General features: G+C 41.5%; 1 protein-coding gene across 2 annotated transcripts in view; it reads left to right on the top strand.

The window, feature by feature from the left end:
• Positions 1-19,983, top strand: part of SEL1L3 (SEL1L family member 3) — a 117,259-nt gene that overhangs the window by 80,528 nt on the left and 16,748 nt on the right. For both annotated transcript variants that reach the window (XM_055111256.2, XM_034958392.4), the window contains exons 14-20: positions 272-334; positions 2,134-2,310; positions 5,346-5,473; positions 8,194-8,277; positions 16,720-16,810; positions 16,941-17,025; positions 19,110-19,219. In XM_055111256.2, coding sequence (XP_054967231.1) covers positions 272-334; positions 2,134-2,310; positions 5,346-5,473; positions 8,194-8,277; positions 16,720-16,810; positions 16,941-17,025; positions 19,110-19,219 — 738 coding nt within the window. The remainder of the gene's footprint in view (positions 1-271; positions 335-2,133; positions 2,311-5,345; positions 5,474-8,193; positions 8,278-16,719; positions 16,811-16,940; positions 17,026-19,109; positions 19,220-19,983) is intronic.

Below are 19,983 nucleotides of genomic sequence, written 5' to 3'. Positions count from 1 at the left end.
AGTACCTGTGGATTGACAGGGTTGCAACTGACACAGCGATTACTGCTAAGCTTCGAAGTTGAGGTTTGTTGCCTCTGCTCCACAAATATAAGCGAAATAATAATGATGATGATAATGAAATAGCACTACCTATAGAAATCCCTAAGCTTGGGTTTAAATGAAGAAAGTTAGGGTTTTATTTTTAAGTATTTTATATCCAACACTACAGTGTCTGTATGTGTGCAGTCTGGTTGTATTTTCTTTGTAATCATCGCTGTTTATCAATGTTTAGGGTCAAGGAGTAAAAAAGAACAGACGGCTTGCCTTAGAGCTGATGAAGAAAGCAGCTTCCAAGGTAACACATGCATATTGTCAGAGGGAAACGGTTCCACCACACACTCCCACACGCTCTCGCACGTCTAAAAGAGGAAATGGCCAGCCTCTTCCTACAAAGCCCTAAGGTGGAAACGGGGTGGTGAGCAGTTGGTCGCCAGCACAGCACCCCCATTGCAGTGATTAGTCACTTTTTAGTTACAATACATACAGAAACTTGCCACAATGGGGGCAGCAAAATTCAAAAGTTGAATTCACCTTCCAGTCAATAGCATTTGGGCTGATTTTGTTTGAAGGCTAAAATTATAATCAGGAGCTGCCCTGATAACAAGCAGCAGGACCCCTGGAAATTGGATGGGTATTAATGCCATCTAATTCAGGAAACCATAAGCCTAACTCCTTTGAAGGTTAACTCTGTGGTGCCCGTTTCCCATTTGTTTCCTGTGCATTGATAACAGGGCTGTTTATTAAGTTTATTGCTAGGTTTGGGAATTATTTTGCTTTTGTCACTACATTTAAGTGGTATCTTCAAGTCAGCTAGTTCCTATACAGCTCTACAGAATGGAGGTTACAATGTTGCTTTCAAGGGGCCCCCACCCACACATGCACACATATACATACACACATATGCCCAATGCATGCACAGCCACATGTGCACACTCATATGTGCATGCATACCGATGTCCAAATAAATAGATTTGCAGAAACTACTGTAAATCTACACCTAGACAAGGCACCTTGTAGCCCTTTTGGCACCTGGATGTGCCTCCCAAGGCTGCCAATATTTGCCTTAACGATGAAGACTCCTAAAATGACCATGCTGAATTTTCTTCCTCATTGTTGTCTCTTGAGGAGCTCAAAGTTGCATACAGCAGGAAGTTGGAGCATGGAATGAGAGACCTAAAAGATTGTTCCTCCATCTGTGTGTTGTCAAGAGGACACATGACCCAGGAAGAGGGAACCCCCTGATTTGTACTCCAACTCCTGACCCCAACAGAAACTCTAGGGCAGAAGTAGAAAAGTAACTTAATGGTAGTCATGGAAATCATTGGTTCCAGAGCACCCTAAAATGGGGCCATAAGGGGGCTTCTTGGAAGCTGTGAAATTTGCATCTCTGTAGCCATCCTAGTAGTGAATTGATGTCTAATATGCTTTATTCTGTATCAATTTTAACAGAGCTTAGGTAAGTAATGAGGAAATACAGTTTTACTGATCTGGAATAGTCATGGCCTGAAAAGTGTTATATGATTCTCATTCTTCGCTGCCGTCCCCTTCTGCTTCTGCTTCTCCCAGACCCTGAACCCCCTGTCAGAACCATGCAAAGAGAGAGCACCTGTGCTGTGCAAGTAGGATGTTGCTGCTGCTTGCCATAGAGTGCGTGTTGGTGTTCAGGGCAGAGGAATCAACAGATGGGCAGGCGGATCACCTAGAAACCATCCCAGTCAGGGCAGGTTTCAGGCCTCAGTTGAGCGTTCATGAATTTCAAGGGCACTATTGACGTGGCAGGGCAATCAGAGGCCTTTTGTAGACAAGCGTGTTGCATAAGAGCCCACAGGAGCAGAACAATGATTTGGGGGCTAACATTGCTGCAGAGATGGAAGGCAGAATCCCAGCAGCAGTCGGGTGAAACCCACCTGGGAAGACTCTCAGGCAGGCTTGTGTTTTCTAGCACTTAGCTTTTCTTTAATGCCATCTGCTCCAAAATAAGAGAAAGGGAAGGTTTTGTTCAGACTTAGGCAGAATGCTTCCACAGTAATTGCTTCCAGAGCTCTCTAGATTTCATTTTTCTAAAGTTAATTTCTTTCTTGTTCCAAAATTCAGGGATTGCATCAGGCAGTCAATGGCCTGGGATGGTATTACCACAAATTCAAGAAAAATTACGCCAAAGCAGCAAAGTACTGGTTAAAAGCAGAAGAAATGGGGAACCCAGATGCGTCATACAATCTTGGAGTCCTGCATTTGGATGGCATCTTCCCTGGAGTTCCTGGAAGGAATCAAGTGAGTAGGACTTGAGACCCACTCTGCAACTAGTCAGTCACTTGATCATGAAGCATTTGTTGAAGGTACACTGTGTGCCCCAGACCCAACCCCAGACACAGTCCCTGTCCTCGAGGAGCTCAGAGGGTCTCGTAGGAAAACAAGATAGTGAAGAGGAAAGGGTGGCATCTAGCCAAGTGCCAAGTGTGTGGCAAATGGCATGACCCAAAGCTCTGGAGCTGGGAAACAGTGAAGGCCAAAGCAGCCAGGAAGGCTTCATGGAGGAGGGAGGTTTGAGCTAGAGGGAAGAGTGGGAGATGACACATGACAGGAATAAGTGTGAGATGGAGCAGAAACTGATCTTGCTAGAAGCAAAGAGAACTAAGTCCAGATAGGATTGCCTGGTGTGAAACCAGTTTTAATAATAATGAAAACACAATGGCAATCTTTAGTGTTGATTAAGCATTTCCTCTGTGCCAAGCACCATGCAAAACACCCTACCATGTGCCCTCTTATGTAATCCTAATTCTCCTCTGAAATAGTTATTAATACCCTGGTTATGTCCATTTTTCAGACAAGTGACTGAGGTTCTGCGAAGTTAAGTAACGTAGGGTCACACACTTAGTGGAGTGAGGACCTGGCCTAGTGCACAGTGGAAGCCCACTCTATTAATAATACTGTTGATAATAAAAATCGTTAAAAATAAAAACAATTCTCATGCCTCAGCCTCTGGAGTAACTGGGATTACAGGCGTGCACCACCATGCCTGGTTAATTTTTGTATTTTTAGTAGAGATGAGGTTTTGCCATGTTGTCCAGGCTGGTCTTGAACTCCTGGCCTCAAGTGATCCGCCACCTCCACCACCCAAAGTTCTGGGATTACAGGTGTGAGCCACTGTGCCTGGTCCTGAGCTCCGCTACATTTAACAAAATGTGGTGAACACCCACCCAGTGCCAGGCACCCTTCTGAACACTGAGGACATAGTAGCAGGCAAAACAGTCCCTGCTCTTATGAAGCTTTCATTCCACCAGATGGAAAAGACAATAAACAAATAAATATATAATAGGAGGGGAGGTGAAGATCAGTGCTATGCAGAGAACTAAAACAAGTTCAGGAGGGCTGAGAGTGGTGGTTCACACCTGTAATCCCATCACTTTGGGAGGCTGAGGCAGGCAGATCACTTGAGCTCAGGAGTTCAAGACCAGCCTGGCCAACATTTTAAAACTCCATCTCTAAAAATACAAATCCTCATCACTAAAAATACGGAAATTAGCCAGGTGTGGTGGTGCATGCTTGTAATCTCAGGCACTCGAGAGGCTGAGGCAGGAGAATCACTGGAACCCCGGAGGCAGAGGTTGTAGTGAGCTAAGATTGTGCCACTGTACTCCAGCCTGAGCGACAGAGCAAGACTCCATCTCAAAAATATATATATATATATAATATATATATTATTTATATATATTTTATTTATGTGTATTTTATTTTTTATTTATATATAGTTTATATATAATTTTTTATTTATATATATTATTTATATATTTTATATATATGTAGGATGAGGGGGTGGAGATTGGGAAATGCTATTTTATAAGGGAAACCAGGGAACCAAGGAAGGCCTCTCTCATAAGGTGATATTGTATAGACTCCTAAAGGAATCTTACAGATATCTAGGAGAACATTCCAGAAGGAAGGAGCAGGCAGTGCAAAGGCCCTGAGAAGGAAGCAGGCTTGGTGTGCTAGAGGAGCAGCAGGGAGGCCAGGGGAGTGGAGTGGAAAGCAGAAGAGATGGAGAGGGTGGGAGATAGGACCAGGGAGGAAGCTGACCAGTCTGAGACTCAGTTTCTGCTCTGAGTGAAATGGGAAACCACTGGGCAATGTTCAGTGGGGCAATGATGGGCTGTATTTTAAAAGGTTCCTCCTGGATCCTGCCTACCAGAGACATGGACAGGAGCAGGGGGTTCATGCATTGGATCCAAGTGAGAGAGGGCAGTGGGCGAGACCAGGGCAGTGTCAGTGGAGGGGCTGAAACTGGGTTCTACATGTATTTGGAAGGTTGAGGCAGCAGGATTTGCTGATGGGTTGAATGTGGGGTGTGAGAGGTGGAGAACAGTCAGGGATGACTCCAAGATGTTTGGCATTTGTTGCGTTGGAAGAATGGAAGTGGCATTTATTGGGAGGAACAAGATTGTGGCAGCAGCAGATTTGGGGGTAGGAGGGGAAGAATTGGAAGATTATTCTTTTTGAACCACTGTGCTAAACCTTGAGAATGTGTTATCTCATTTAATCCTTACAACAACCCTTCACTCTAGGTGCTATCTGAAGGCACATTTTTTAGTGGAAGGAAATTAGGTTTGGAGAGATTAACCAACATGCCCAAGTCCACACAGCTATTAAGGAGCAGAGTTGGGATTTGAACCAAGCCTGCCTAACTTCAACGCCCATGCTTTCAAAAAACAATAGCCAACTGCCTCAGAAAAATAAGAGTAATCTGTGGAAATATACCCATCTACATGTTTGTCTTATTTTTTCCCTCTACCTGTCTCTGATGACATAAGAGGCAGTATATTTTTATGCATAGCAAATGTGTGCTAACCCTCCCAAGACATCTGTGAGTGAAGATTTCTTATTGTCACATTCTAATTCTCACCTTCCTACTGGAAATGCAGTTTTTGCACATGAGTTTGAAGAAAGGTATTAAGCAGGGTTAGGAAAGCAAATGCCTGGATTTTCATCTGGTTTGACTTCTGATATAGTCTTCTATCTAGCCTTCAGGGGGTTATGTGAGGATCAAATGAGATGGCAATGGTATTCATAATTACATGTTGTCTTATTTATTGGGTAAACTTAATCAACAGAATAGATGAGGCAAGGTCATACATCTCAGAGGCTGACTTCTGTGATTGGCTGTCTTCCTGGAATTGTTGCTTGCCCTGGTTTTAAAGCTATCATAAGTTATAAGCCTGTAATCATATCAGGCTTAAAGCATCTCACCACCTTGTCTCTGGCGAAACCAGCCCAGCTAGGATGACTCGATGTTTGTTCATCTCTTGTTACAGACTTTAGCTGGTGAATATTTCCATAAGGCTGCGCAAGGTGGACACATGGAAGGGACCTTGTGGTGTTCTCTCTACTATATCACAGGCAACCTGGAGACATTCCCTAGAGATCCTGAGAAAGCTGTTGTGTAAGACTCTGTCAAACGTTGCATTTGAAGGGAAAGCCATATCCTATATTCTCTGTGCCTGAGCATTTTTTAAGTTGAGTTCTTTATTTTTACCAGTTATACGTGCATGTAGTTTTAAAAGTCATGTAATTTGACAAGACAAAATTAAAAATTTTAATTAAAAATTTAAAAATAATTTGACAAAGGCTAAACAAGAAATCCTTGCCTACCCCACTTCATCCCACCCCCAGACTCTATTTTCTGCTCCCTAGAATGAATCACTTTCAATCTTTTTTGAAAGATTTATTTTATTTTATTTATTTTGTATTTGTCTCTGTTTCTAAATAACATGCTTATACCACTATTTCTTGGTATTTTCATCCGAGGCATTGTCTAATGATGTCCCACTGCGAAGGATAAAGATGTAGTTTTCTTTGACTCTGCCACCTCCCACTACTCAGCTCACTCATACTTCCTGCCATCTTTCATCTTCCCAATAAGTATATCATTTTGGTTACATTAGTATCAGGGTTTACATTATTATGACCATGTAAATGCTATTTCTAACAGAGCCATGTAGTATACTCTGATTACTTTTCCTTTCTTGCACAACTTTTTCTTTTCTATGGATTGCTACTTACTTTTTATTGTTTATTTGCTAAGCTTTCTGTATACTTATCATTTTCTATGTATTTGATCTCCAAATTCTCCTCCAGGTGCCTGAATTTCCTCTCGGTATGTCCAGACCTATCTAAATATTATATTAATTTAACCTTCTTGGTGACATCCATCCTGGAGTCTTTGTTCAGGACAATGCTGTCATGCTGAGATTAACTGTCATCATTATGGGTATTTACTTTCCCTCCACCTGTGTCTTTTTTGGTTCTCTTCTTTGTCAGACCCCTTTCTTTCTCTTTCTTGGTCTGCACTTAAATTTTGGTGGAGCACATCCAATAGTAGGTTTCTGAGGTATGGTGAATGGGAGGCACATTTTTGAGGTCTTGCATATCTGAAAATGTTTCACAGGAGTTGTCAAACCATGACCCATAGATGAAATGTAGCGTGGTACCTGTTTTGTATGGCTCCAAGAGCTAAGAATGCTTTTTACATTCTTGAGGAGTTATAAAACAAATAAAGAAGGATATGCAACAGAGACTATATGTGGGCAACAAAGCTTAAGATATTTACTATCCTGCTCTTTACAGAAAAAGTTTGTCGACCTCTGTTTTAGGCCACCCTCACACTGATACCCTGGCTCTCCAAAAGATTGTTCTTCATAACACATTTGGGTTCAAATTCAACCTGACCTGACCTTGGTGATAAACTTGACTTAGACTGACTTGAAGTTTTTATCATTGTTATTTAGTATATTTGACAGAACATTCATGTTTTGTGGATTTTCTGTTATCCTCTTGTTAATGATTTCTAGCTTAATTTCACTGTGATCAGAGAATATATTCTGAATGATTCCAATCCTTTGAAATTTGTCAAAGTGTGCTTTATGATTGGTATATGGTCAATTTTGGTATATGTTTTATGGCTTTTTGAAAAGAGTGTACTTTCTGAACTTGTTGGATACAACATCTACATATATATCAGTTACATCAAGTTTGTTAATTACATTATTCAGAGCCTCCCCATCCTTTCTGATGTTTCTTTTTCTGCTTGTTAGTTCAGTTACTGAAAGAAGTATATTAAAATCTCCAACTATATTTGTGGACTTATCTACCTCTCCTTTTAGTTCTGTCAATTTTGCATTATATATCTTGAATCTATGCTATTAGATCACATAGATTTAGAATTGTTTTGTCTTTGTAGTTGATCCCTTTATCATTTTACAATGTCTTCTTTATCTCTGTTGATGGTTCTTGCCTTAAAGTCTATTTTTTCTGATGATCATATAGTTATACCTGATTTTAATGTTAGAGTTTGCATGATTTATCTTTTTCCATTTTTTTGCTTTCAACTTTTCTTCATTCTTAAATGTCAATGCATGGCTCTTGTAAGAAGCATGTAATTGGGTATTTGTATTTTTTAATTTTTAAAATTTTGTATTTTTAATTATTTTTTGTATTTTTTAATTTTCATTTTTAATTGGTGTATTTTGTCCATTTACATTTAATGTAATTATGGATATGTTTGGTTTTAAATATACCATTTTCCTGTTTATTTTCTATTTGTCACATCTGTGGGGGGTTTTTTGTGCCTTTTTTTAATCTCTTTTCTTACCCTTCCTTTGTATTAATCAAGTATTTAGAAAAATTATTCTACTTCCCCTTCTGTTAGCTTTTTAGTTATGCATTCTTAAACTATTATTTTAGTAGTTATAAATCTAAAGATTATAACAGACTAGCTCATTACTAATAAACCCCTAATAAATTAGAGAACAAAGCAAAATAGGGAAAGCTAATAATAAGTCAGTAAACATGACTTAATAGAGTACTAGAACTCTTGGTAGAGATTATATTTTTTCATATTGGTGGATATATTTCATTATGTATCTTACATGTCTTTGTTTCCATAAAAGACAACTCCTAATCATTCATAAGAAAGGGCACTAAATGAAAAGCTCTCAGAATGCATTTTCTTTACCTTCTTAACATTCAGTTCTGGTTTGTTGCTCTATAAAAATTCTAACTAGCAAAATATTCCCCAAGTGGGATTTATTGAGAGCATATGAAGAAAAACATTTTATTAAATTTGCCATGGTTTGCGTATTTTCTCTTCCCTTTTTTTTTCAGATGGGCAAAACATGTAGCTGAGAAAAATGGCTACTTGGGCCATGTCATCCGCAAAGGCCTCAATGCCTACCTGGAAGGTTCATGGTAAGCTTGGGATCCACGTTAGAGCAAACTTTTTTCCCTGTCTGTCAGTATAGTCTTATGAAATGGAGTCTAAAAAGGCAACTGAGAAAGCAATTTGCAGGGAAATCACAGCTCCCAGTAATGATATTCAGAGTATCATGGACTGATTGGCTGTTGATTGGAAAACATAGCATTTCCATGTTTAATTATACACAAAAATTTGTTCTCTAGGGGAATTGTTCACACTCATCAAGTTGAGAAAGATATACAAATACATTGATTTCTCTTTCCTTTAAGCTTGCCCCTCTTGGTTTTAGAGTCTGGTCTGGAGACAGCATAGGGGATCTTAGGTGAGACTCTCTGCTTTTTATTTCCAGGCCACAGAAAGTCCAGAATTTCTACCTTGTTCCTAGCAAGAAGAGAGATCAGTGTTTAAGGTTCAGGCTACCTCTTCCATAGATGTTTTACTGCATCTGCCATGACTAGGAGCCTGGGATTGTTGGAAGTCCAGTATCCAATGGCACAAACAAACAGATGCCCTCCTTCCTAACCTTCTGGTGGAGTTAGCAAATCTCATCTTGTTCTTTATGGGATGAAACATGGTGTATGAGGACCCACAAATGTTCCCTGTTTGCTGTTACTCATAGATTTTACAAATAAGGGACCCCTCTCCTAACTTGACCAGTCTTCTTTCTTTTATTTTTTTCTATCAGTTCTAGCATCCCATTGTTGTTTTAACTTGGGTCACATTTTCTTGGCTGCTTTATTGCCTAAATGATGTGGATATTTCAGTAATAACTAAAAAAAGTCCTCAGTCCACTGCCTCAAAGACATTAGATGAGACTCAGCATTGATCATACTCTGATTTGAACCTTAATTAAAAATTAAAGTGTAAGTTCAAAAGAATGACATTTTCCCTTTTAGTCCATGGCTGCACACGCAACCAACAGATAGCATCTCAATGAGTAAGAATCTTAAATTAGAAAGTGTAGGAGAAATGAGGCCAATGAAGAAAGCACCAAATGCAAATTTTTATTATCATCATCCTGTGAAAGTTTATTACCTGTGGCCTCACTTTGCACAATCAAAAAGAGATTTTTTTCAGAAAGTTACTGTTTCCCCATCGTAAATGTACCTTACAATTTTTGTGATGCTTTATCTTGTTTCTCAAGTGAACTTCAGTTCATAAAACTCCCAAATTTGACTTTAACTCATTCTCTGCTTCTCGCTTTCCCAACCTCCCACCCTCTGCTCCCTACAAACTTCTTAGGATGAACTAAACATTCAGATATCGGAGTGTTTATTTTTGGGGTTTTCCCAAAGGAAGAGCACTCCTGTAAACACTCCTCCCCAACCCACCCCTGCCCCCATGATGTCTGACACTGTTTTTCTCATAGAGTCTTTGTTAGTTCCTTAGCTTTCTTGCCTACTTTTGTTGTTTTGAAGCTTTTTTGAGATGAAGTCTCACTCTGTCACCCAGGCTGGGGTGCAGTGGCACGATCTTGGCTCACTGCAGCCTCCGCCTGCCAGGTTCAAGCAATTCTCCTGAGTAGCTGGGATTACAGGTGCCCACCACCATGCCCAGATAATTTTTGTATTTTTATAGAGAGGGTTTCTTCATGTTGGCCAGGCTGGTCTTGAACTCCTGATCTCAGGTGATTCACCCACCTTGGCCTCCCAAAGTGTTGGGATTACAGGCATGAGCCACCGCGCCTGGGCCCTACTTTTGAATTTAATATCACAAAGCACTTTAGCATATTTGAAAAGCTGCTGTGAAGGCCTAGATGAATTAAGATTTCTGTGGCTTGCTCTCTTTCTTAATACTCAGCCTCATCGTGGTTTTCTGTTTGGTTGGTTGGTTGGTTGGTTGGGGGAAGGAGAAAGGAGACCTGAAGTGTGTCCTGTACCCTTTGTGAGTTTGGATTCAGTTCCGCAGATTTTACTGAGTACACTTAAATGCAGGTTGCCTGGCCACAGGTTTCGAGAGATGCCTCAAATAGGGCTTAGGGAAATTTGCTGCCTCATCTCTTCTGCAGGCAGGTTCTCATGTGGCCCATATTCTATCTGATCTCTGAGCCCTTGCGCTGGCTTTTTCCTCTGCCCCGGAATCCTACCTAACTCCTTATTTCCTTTTGTTCTTCCATGGATCATGATTGCTTTTTACATGTCAATTGCCTGATAACTTCTATCCCAGTTCCTTACACACTGGGATGCCTGGAAAGTGTTTGGAAACTACTGATTGAATGAACTAAGGTGAATAGAGGGAACAATTATAGCTCAAGGGCCGTGAGCAGTATGTAAAGATCACTGGGGGTACTAAGGAGGAAAAGATGCCTGGTTTGGGAAGCTTGGGACAGCCTTCATGATAGAAGTAATGGATGAGGTGGTCTTGAAGGATGGATGGAATTTCCACTTAGCCAGGCAGGGAACAGCATTTATGGTGTAGGGAATTGCAGGAACAAAAGCAAAGAGAGTCTACAAAATACTATGCCATGTGGGTAAAACTTGAGAGGGATGTATAATGAAACCAAAGAGGTGCTACTTCATGGAATTTTGAATGGCAGATTATGCATTTGTGAAGCAGTGGGGAGCCATCAATAATTTTTTATTTAATTTATGAAGCAGTGGGGAGGCATTGATCATTTTGGAGAGCGTAGTTACATGACAGAGCCTGTTTCTAAGATGCTTATCAAACAGCTGTGTATGGTGAATAGAAGGGAGAGCCTGAAAGGGGAGTTAGTTCAAAAGGAGCCAAGCATTTGAACGGAAGATGTGGCATGAGTCAGTAGGGTGGCTTTTCTCTTCTTTTATCATGTAATCATTGATACGTATGAAGTATATATGATACATACATAACCTCCAAAGCGTGACAATAAAATGAACAGCCATAAAGCTACCACTCTACTTAAAAAAATAAACATGGCCAGTGCTAGTGAAGCCCCTGCTGTCCCTCCCAGATTAAATCCCATCCTACCCCCAGTACCCAGAAGTAACCATCATCCTAGCTTCTTGTTGATCTGCCCCTTGCCCTCTTTATATTTTTAGGAATATATTCTTAGGAATATATTCCTAAGAAATGGATTTAGTTTGGCTTATTTCTGACCTTTATATGATTATAATTACTTTATATAACATATAATTCTTCAACTGCTTTTTTTTACTTAACATAACGCTCCTAAGATTCACACATCTTGCTGGGCGTGGTGGTGCACGCCTGTAATCCCAGCACTTTGGGAGGCCAAGGCGGGCGGATCATTTGAGGTCAGGAGTTTGAGACCAGCCTGACCAACATGGTGAAACCCCATCTCGACTAAAATACAAAAATTAGCCGGGTGTGATGGTATGCACCTGTAATCTCAGCTACTCGGGAGGCTGAGGCAGGAGAATTGCTTGAACCCAGGAGGTGGAGGTTGCAGTGAGCTGAGATTGAGCCACTGCATTCCAGCCTGGGCAACAGAGCAAGACTCCCTTTCAAAATAAATAAATAAATAAATAAATAAAAATAAGATTCACACATTTTGATGCATGTACCTGTAGATCATTCATATTCACTGCTGTAATAGATCACAATTTATTTCCCAGTTCTCTTGTTAATGAATATTTGGATTCTCTTTCTTTTCTTTTTTTTCTTTTCCTTCCTCTCTTTTCTTTCCCTTCTTTTTTTCTTTTCTTTTTTCTTTCTTTTCCTTTCCTTTTCCCTTCTGCCTTGCCTTGCCTTGCCTTGCTTTTTCTTTCCTTTGTTTTTTAAGATCGATGTGGCCGTGAGCATTTTTTGTGTATCTCATAGGGCACATAGATAGAGTCACCCTAGAATGTAAACTTAGGAGTGGGGACTCTAGGTCATAGGAGAACATGTTCAACTTACAAGACAATGTCAATTGTTTTCCTAAGTAGTTTCACCAATTTACTCTCTTGCCCACCATATATAAATTTCTGTTTCTCCATATCTTTGCTAATCTTGATACAGAAGCTAATTATTTTTAAAGGAATGTCTCAGTCTGGATTTGAAACCTCTTAGTATCAACAGGAAGAAATGTTTTGTATCTATTACAATGGGGAAATCTTTTTCAAAATGTATTTGGGACAAAGTGCTTCCATCCATTCCTGCTCTCCAAGCTTTCAAGCCCTCCCCAGGGGTTAAATAGGAAATATATGTTTGCTGGCCTCCTCACAGTCCAACGTGACATTTTTTTGGTACCATCTATTCTGCTGTAATAGAACTAAATCATCCATCGATGTCCCAGTCCCTCCCCTTTTTTCATTTTTGTGTGAGTGAATTTATTCTAGAAGTTATTTTCAAATTACATGTGTCAGTTTGATGAGCTTGTGCTTTTCTATGTTGTTCCAAGATTTATATGGGATAGTTTAAAAGAGGAGCATGATTAAGGAAAGGGCTTTTTGCTATATCAGCGTAATACAGAAGATAATGTTGTCATGCCTGAGGCTGTCCTCGGACACTCGAAGAAGTTAGCCAAGGAAAGACCAGCTGTCATGTTTCATTTCTCTCTGCCTTACCCCTACATGTGTTTTATCTATTTTATCTGCAAGCTACGTGTTTTATTGTCCTTTGTCTTAAGTATACCAAAAACACTTAACCCAGGAGGTTAGCCAGATTATAGTGGGCTTGAGGCAAGGCAAGTAAGCATACATAACTCCAGGTGAAAGAAATTCACCTTTTTGCAATAGTGCTGGGGTCCTGAATTCCACTGAGACCCCAGGAATTTTTTTTTCATCCTTATAGTCTGAGCTGCTTCAGGAATTGGCAGAAAAGAGCACGTGCAAAATAATATAATTGTGGAGAAACTGCTCAGGGGTACTCAAATTTATAATTCACAGCAAGCAGCCAAAGGATTGATTATTAAGATGTATCATTATAAAAGTTCTAGAAATGCGTTTGCTGGGTCTGAAAGGAGGATAGCAAATGTGTCCTTAAATTCTTTCTTTTCTCTCAATCCCTTCCTCTCTGCACCCATTCCCCTCTCCCTGTCAAAATGGCTGTCTAAGGGACAATTTTACTTGAGTGCATTGGAAATAAAGCTTGAAGCTCTGGTTGACTTTCTAAAGCTTGAGGAAATTCAAGGAAGGACAATAGTTTTGCAGCTTGTCTTTGGGTTTCCTGCAATTAAAAAATGCTGAGTAAATGTTTGTTCTACGAATGTAAGTGTAGGGATATCTGGAATTAATACTTTCAGATAGCGTCTGTTGAAACACAAGTAGGAGCAAAGTGCTAGAAGGCTAAATATGGTCAGGGTTTCTGCAGAGGCATTGTCTCAGAAGTTTTAATAAGCTGTTGAAACACAGTTAAGCAAGAGCAAAGTGCTGGAAGGCCAAATGTGGACAGGGTTTCTGCAGAGGCATTGTCTCAGAAGTTTTAATAAGCTAAAGAAATCTGGTCTTGAGTGGCTAGCCCCCACCTAGAGCTCACTGCTCAGTAGATGTGAACATGGATGGTGGTGGTACAGGCATTGGGTGATTGATTGTGCAAGATGAAAAATAGAGGTGGATTTCTTTTTTTCTTTTCTTTTCTTTTTTTTTTTTTTTTTTTTTTTTTGAGACAGAGTCTCACTCTGTTGCCCAGGCTGGAGTACAGTGGTGCAATCTCGGCTCACTGCAACCTCCACCTCCTGGGTTCAAATGATTCTCCTGCCTCAGCCTCCCAAGTAGCTGGGATTACAGGCGCCCACCACCAATTCCAACTAATTTTTGTATTTTTGGTAGAGACAGGGTTTCACAATGTTGGCCAGGCTGGTCTTGAACTCCTGACCTCAAGTGATCTACCTGCCTCGGCCTCCCAAAGTGCTAGGATTACAGGCATGAGCCACTGTGCTCGGCCCAGAGGTAGATTTCTGTTCAGTGTTTCTATGGATCTCACATACCTTTTTAGACATCTCTTTCTGATGGATTTCAGTGTTTCCTCAATGGAAATGTTTGAGAATTCTATAACACTTCCTCCTGGTTTACACAATGATTGGACGATAGAAGTCTATAAAACTTGTTCCTCCCTTCCTTCCCCACCACCAGATCACTTTAGACACAAGATATTATCTTTATAAAGCTTATCATTGTGAATGTTCTTGCAGAGAGTATCAACCTCCATCTCCCCCACCCATTCTGACAACCAGTCTATTGGTTTCTGCAGTTAAGAAAAAATTCTTTTTTTTTTAGAGACAGAATCTGGCTCTATCGCCCAGGCTGCAGTGCAGTTGCACAGTCTCGGCTCACTGCAACCTCCACCTTTCGTGTTCGAGCGATTCTCCTGCTTCAGCCTCCCGAGTGGCTGGGATTACAGGCATGCACCACCAGGCCGAGCTAATTTTTTTGTGTTTTAGTAGAGACAGGGTTTCTACTGTTGCCCAGGCTGGTCTTGAACTCCAGAGCTCAAGCGATCTTCCCGCCTCACCCTCCCAAAGTTCTGGCATTACAGGCATGAGCAACCACACACCTGGCCAGAAAAAACCTCATTTTGTTACATTTTAGTAAACACGAGCCACATCCCAGCCAGTTACGGATAGAGGGCACTGGCCCAATATTTGACCTTGGTTTGCAGGTCTACACTGTCTCCTGTCCTCATCAATCCCTGGTGGAAACTGAGACACCAGTGCAGGCCGGAGTGTCTCTGAAGAAACTTGAGAATTCTAAGACCTTAGGAAGAGGACCTTGGGTCAGAATGAGGGGGACTTTCTGCTGGGCCTCCCTTGCATGCCCTCTGTCTGGGGCCTTGGGTCTGCTCTGAGGATTCTTGTAGCCAAACATAGATTTTGCAGGCTATGTTAGCTAATCCCCAAGCATCCTTTGGGATGTTGTTGCAGCTGCACTTGGGGGCTTGTTATCTGGCTTGCCTCTGCAAGGGACGCTGCTTAGCTGACTTTGTCCCTCTTTAGCCTGAGTCATGGCTAATTGGTCAGCTGCCTTAGGTATCTCAGAGCCTGCGAATTGGCTCACTCAGCAGCCACGTGGCCTGTGACCTGCAGCATGTCTGACTGAGGGTCTAACTATCCTAATTTGTCCCCCAGCACCTCTCGGTCTCCAAGGGATTGCCTGCCAGAAGCTGCTTTTAGCAGTTTAGAAAAGATAATTTCAGAATCTGCTTCCCTTACTCCCCCTCACCCAACCTTTCCCCACCGTTTCCTAAACCAGTTCCTAGGTGGAGCTAAAATTAAAAAAGAGTTATTAATATCAACTCCTTAAAATGAAAAATAAGATGTAAGAAACTACTTCTGCATAAAATAGAGTTTTACTCTTAAGCTAGGTAACGTATAAAAAATTGAGGAAATCAGATAAGTGAAAAGAATAGAATAAAAATTACCTGCATTCTCACCACCCAGAAATAAGTATTGTTAGCATTTTAGTGATAATTTTTAGGGTTTTTTTTTTCTCTGCCTATTTGTATCTGCATGTATATGTGTGTGCATGTGTGTGTTCAGTTATATTTTTGTTTTGCAAAAATAAGATGCATTGTTTTATACTCCGCTTTTTTTTTCACTGAACGGAAATTTTTGCATAAATATTTTGCTATGTTTCTGAATACCCTTCCACACATCATTTTAATGGCCACATCTGAAAGTGGCTGCACTATGGGTTAATTTCACTAGTCTCTGATTTTCAGACATTTGTTTCCAGTTTTTTGTTGCTATTCATATAAACAGCTCTACCATGAACTCTGTGGCAACAGAATCTTTGCACATATCTCTGATTGTTTCTTTAGAATAAACCCCCACAAGGGAGAACTGTAGGGCCACATGGTATGTACATTCTTAAGACTCCTCCCGCCTGTCCTTCCAGAACCTTTGAATTAATTGGCCCTCAAGCTGGCAGTAGTTGTAGAGTATGTCCATTCCCCCAAGCTTTTGCCATTATTCCAAATATGAATCTTGTACCAATCTTTCAACAGATGAAAAGTGGTCACTCGTTTTGCGATTATTTGATTCCTAGTGGTGTCAAACGTTTCTTTTCTCATATGTGTTTTGGCCATTGATGTATCAAGTCCCTTGTGAACTGCCTTTCCTTTGCCAAACTTCTAATGCACAACAAAAGCTCAGCTTTAATTAAGCTTGTTCAGAATCCTAAGCCCTATAAAGCCTTTCATAAAACAGAGGACTCCAAAGCACAGGGGTTTTTCTTAACACCATTTATCTCCTCTAAGCGAGGATGGAAGAAGGATTCAAGAACTGAAGGCTAGTAGACAACTCCCCAGCCAACATCCGACATGCCCTTCAGCCAGTAGAGGTAGCTGTTGCATCAACTAGCTCCCCAGCCTTATCTGTGAGTTCAGCCTTTAAGATAGAAAATAAATCAGTGCATGCAGTATTTTTAACAATATTTATTTTTTTTAAAAACTCACGATTTTGTGGTTTTTTTTAAAAAACTGCTTATTTTTTGCCCTGTTATGTTTGAATGTAAAGCTCTCTGTGAATATTAGTAAGAGCCACTATATGAAATTTATTATTAATCATCTATTTTTAGGCATGAAGCTTTGCTGTATTATGTTTTAGCAGCAGAAACTGGAATTGAAGTGTCACAGACAAATTTAGCACACATCTGTGAGGAGAGGCCAGTAAGTAAATGTATTCTTCTCAGAGTAGAAGCTCTGAGGTTAAGGATAATGAATTGGGTTTTATGGAGGCAACGTTGGCCACTTGGCCGAAATGTTAATGAATTAACTTTTTCTTCCCTTTACCCCTTAGGACCTGGCCAGGAGATACTTGGGCGTTAACTGTGTTTGGAGATACTATAATTTCTCTGTTTTTCAAATCGATGCTCCTTCCTTTGGTATGTATAGAAAAACGATGCAAAATTGAAGCATTAGGTGTTTTTAATCTTTAGTAACAGGGAACATCTGACAGCTTTGTGTGAAGTGAGGTATTTCTAAATAATTAGAAAAGAAAGTGAAAAATCTCTGCTATTAAGATCGCTAAACTCTGCTCTCAGCCTCACACAATGCACTGCTCCTCACCCATTGTCCCGTGGAGTGCTTGGACCCAACATTTCTTATTTTTTTGTTTTTATTTTTGGAGACAGTCTCGCTCTGTTCCCCGGGCTGGAGTGCAGTGGAATGATCTGGGCTCAGTGCAACCTCCACCTCCCAGGTTCAGGTGATTCTCCTGCCCGAGTAGCTGGGATTTCAGGTGCCCACGACCACGCCCAGCTAATTTTTGTATTTTTAAGTAGACATAGGGTTTCACCATGTTGGCCAGGCTGGTCTCAAACTCCTGACCTCAGGTGATCCACCTGCCTTGGCCTCCCAAAGTGCTGGGGTTACAGGCGTGAGCCACTGCACCTGGCCCCCAACATTTCTTCTGAGTCAATGAAAATGTAAAAGAGAACGCTATTATGGAGCAATTCTCTGGGCCAGTCATTTGTGCGGATTCCTCTACGCTGCTCTGCATGGTAGGGGACTGGCCTCCAGGAACTACAGTTCCTAGACTCCTCTACCCACCGGCTTCTGATTCCTTTCAGGCAATAAGAGGCACTGGCAGAAGATTGCAGGATGGGAGAAGAAGTCCAAGTACTTCTACCTTTCTCTCTCTGCTTTGGACTGTGTCTCTGGCAGTGGCTACATTTCCATGGTTCCAGCCCCTGCCTGGCAGCTCCACCCTCTTTGATCTCAGCACCAGGCTCTGGGTCTCTGGTAACATCACAGGCACCCTGTGGTCCCCAAGTCCTGGGGATGATAGCAGCCTTCTCACTGCTGATCTCTGGGCTGCCTATTGTTTTCCATTTGCCTTTTCAGCTCTCCCAACACCCTAGTAACTACTTCCCCATGATGAAATTCCTCTTTTGAACCACCTGAAACGGGTTCTGTTTTCCTTATTGGACATTGACTAATACATACACCCCTATTTTTTTTTTGAGATGGAGTCTTGCTGTGTCGCCTAGGCTGGAGTGCAATGGTGCTATCTCGGCTCACTGCAACCTCTGCCTCCCAGGTTCAAGCGATTCTCCTGCCTCAGCCTCCTGAGTAGATGTGATTACAGGAATGCACCACCATGCCTGGCTAATTTCTGTATTTTTTAGTAGAGGTGGGGTTTCACCATGTTAGCCAGGCTGGTCTTGAACTCCTGACCTGCAGTGATCTGCACACCTTAGCCTCCAAAAGTGCTGGAATTACGGGTGTGAGCTACGGCACTCAGCCGATACATATACTCTTAAACACAAGTTTTTCTTCAGAGGAAAAATAAAATACATGGCTAAAGCAAAGAGTTACCAAAAACAGACATCAAAGATGAACAGCAAAATTTCAGATGTGAAGTAAAGCACCCAAAACAACCTTGGCTGATTGGGCAGCAAGGTTGTAGACTGAGATTTAGCTATTCAGGAGAGCTACCTGGCCAAATAAGAAACTGTCTAGAGTCCAGGCGCGGTGGCTCACACCTGTAATCCCAGCACCTTGGGAGGCTGAGGTGGGAGGATTGCTTGAGTCCAGGAGTTCGAGAGCAGCCAGGACAACATGGTGAAACCCTGTCTCTATAAAAAATACAAAAATTAGCCGGGCGTGGTGGCACACTCCTGTAATCCCAGCTACGTGGGAGGCGGAGGTGGAAGGATCACTTGAGCCCAGGAAGTCAAGGCTGCAGCGAGCCCTGATCTCACCGCTGTACTCCAGCCTGGGCAGTGGAGACCCTATCGCAAAAAATTTAGAAAAAAAAGAAAAAAAAATATGTCTAGAAATAGGGATGCTCTGGGCAAAAAGCCTTTTTGCTTGTTTCTCTCTTGACACATCAGGGAAACATAAAGATGTTCTGTATTCAGATACTAATAGGAAAAACTTGCATTCATGTGAATGCGCCAATAATTTAAAATGTTGGTATGAAAAAAACCACTTGACAGATGGATCTGTGCTTTATTTCCTGCAGCATATTTGAAGATGGGAGACCTTTACTACTATGGCCACCAAAACCAGTCACAAGACCTGGAGTTGTCTGTGCAGATGTACGCCCAAGCCGCCCTGGATGGAGACTCCCAGGTAAACAGCAACCGCAACAAAAACCAGCTGTTGGCCGGGCATGGTGGCTCCTGCCTGTAATCCCAGGACTTTGGGAGGCCGAGGGGGCGGGTCACTTGAGGTCAGGAATTCGGGACCAGCCTGAGCAACATGGCGAAACCCCATCTCTACAAAAATACAAAAATTAGCTGGGTGTGGTGGTGCTCGCCTGTAGTCCCAGCTACTTGGGAGACTGAAGCAGGAGGATTGCTTGAGTCTGGCAAGTCAAGGCTGCAGCAAGCCGTGATCACACCATTGCACTCCAGCCTGGGTGACAGAGCGAGACCCTGTCTCAGAAAAAAACTCAGCTCTTGGTGACATCCATTTGTGAATTTGCAAAACCAGAATTCTTCCCAACTGTCCTTTCAGTGTGCATACACTACACAGTTTACAAAGCCATTGTTCATCCATTTTCACATGCCCCTCAAACAACTCTATGAGGACACTAACAATAAGGGTGAGCCTTTATTAAACACCTACTGTGTCCCCCACGCCATTCTCACATAATCCTGTGGGGGTGGGGATTATTATATCCTATTTATAATCAAAGGTAATGAACTGTTCAAGACCAAATAATCAAATGGTAAGCAAAATGCCCAGCTCCTAAACCTGGATCTTTGGCTCCAAACAGAAGGGTGTTTCTACCAAATTACATCAAACTCACTCACCAGGTAGAAACTCAAGAAATTAGCAGTGCATCCATAGTAGGAAGTGTTTTGCTTGTACTGTTGGGCTGTGCTTCAGCG

Source organism: Pan paniscus, chromosome 3 (genome assembly GCF_029289425.2).
Source record: "Pan paniscus chromosome 3, NHGRI_mPanPan1-v2.0_pri, whole genome shotgun sequence".
NCBI lineage: Eukaryota > Metazoa > Chordata > Mammalia > Primates > Hominidae > Pan > Pan paniscus.
Note: the sequence above shows the minus strand (reverse complement) of the source record. Positions and strands in the feature narration are given on the sequence as shown.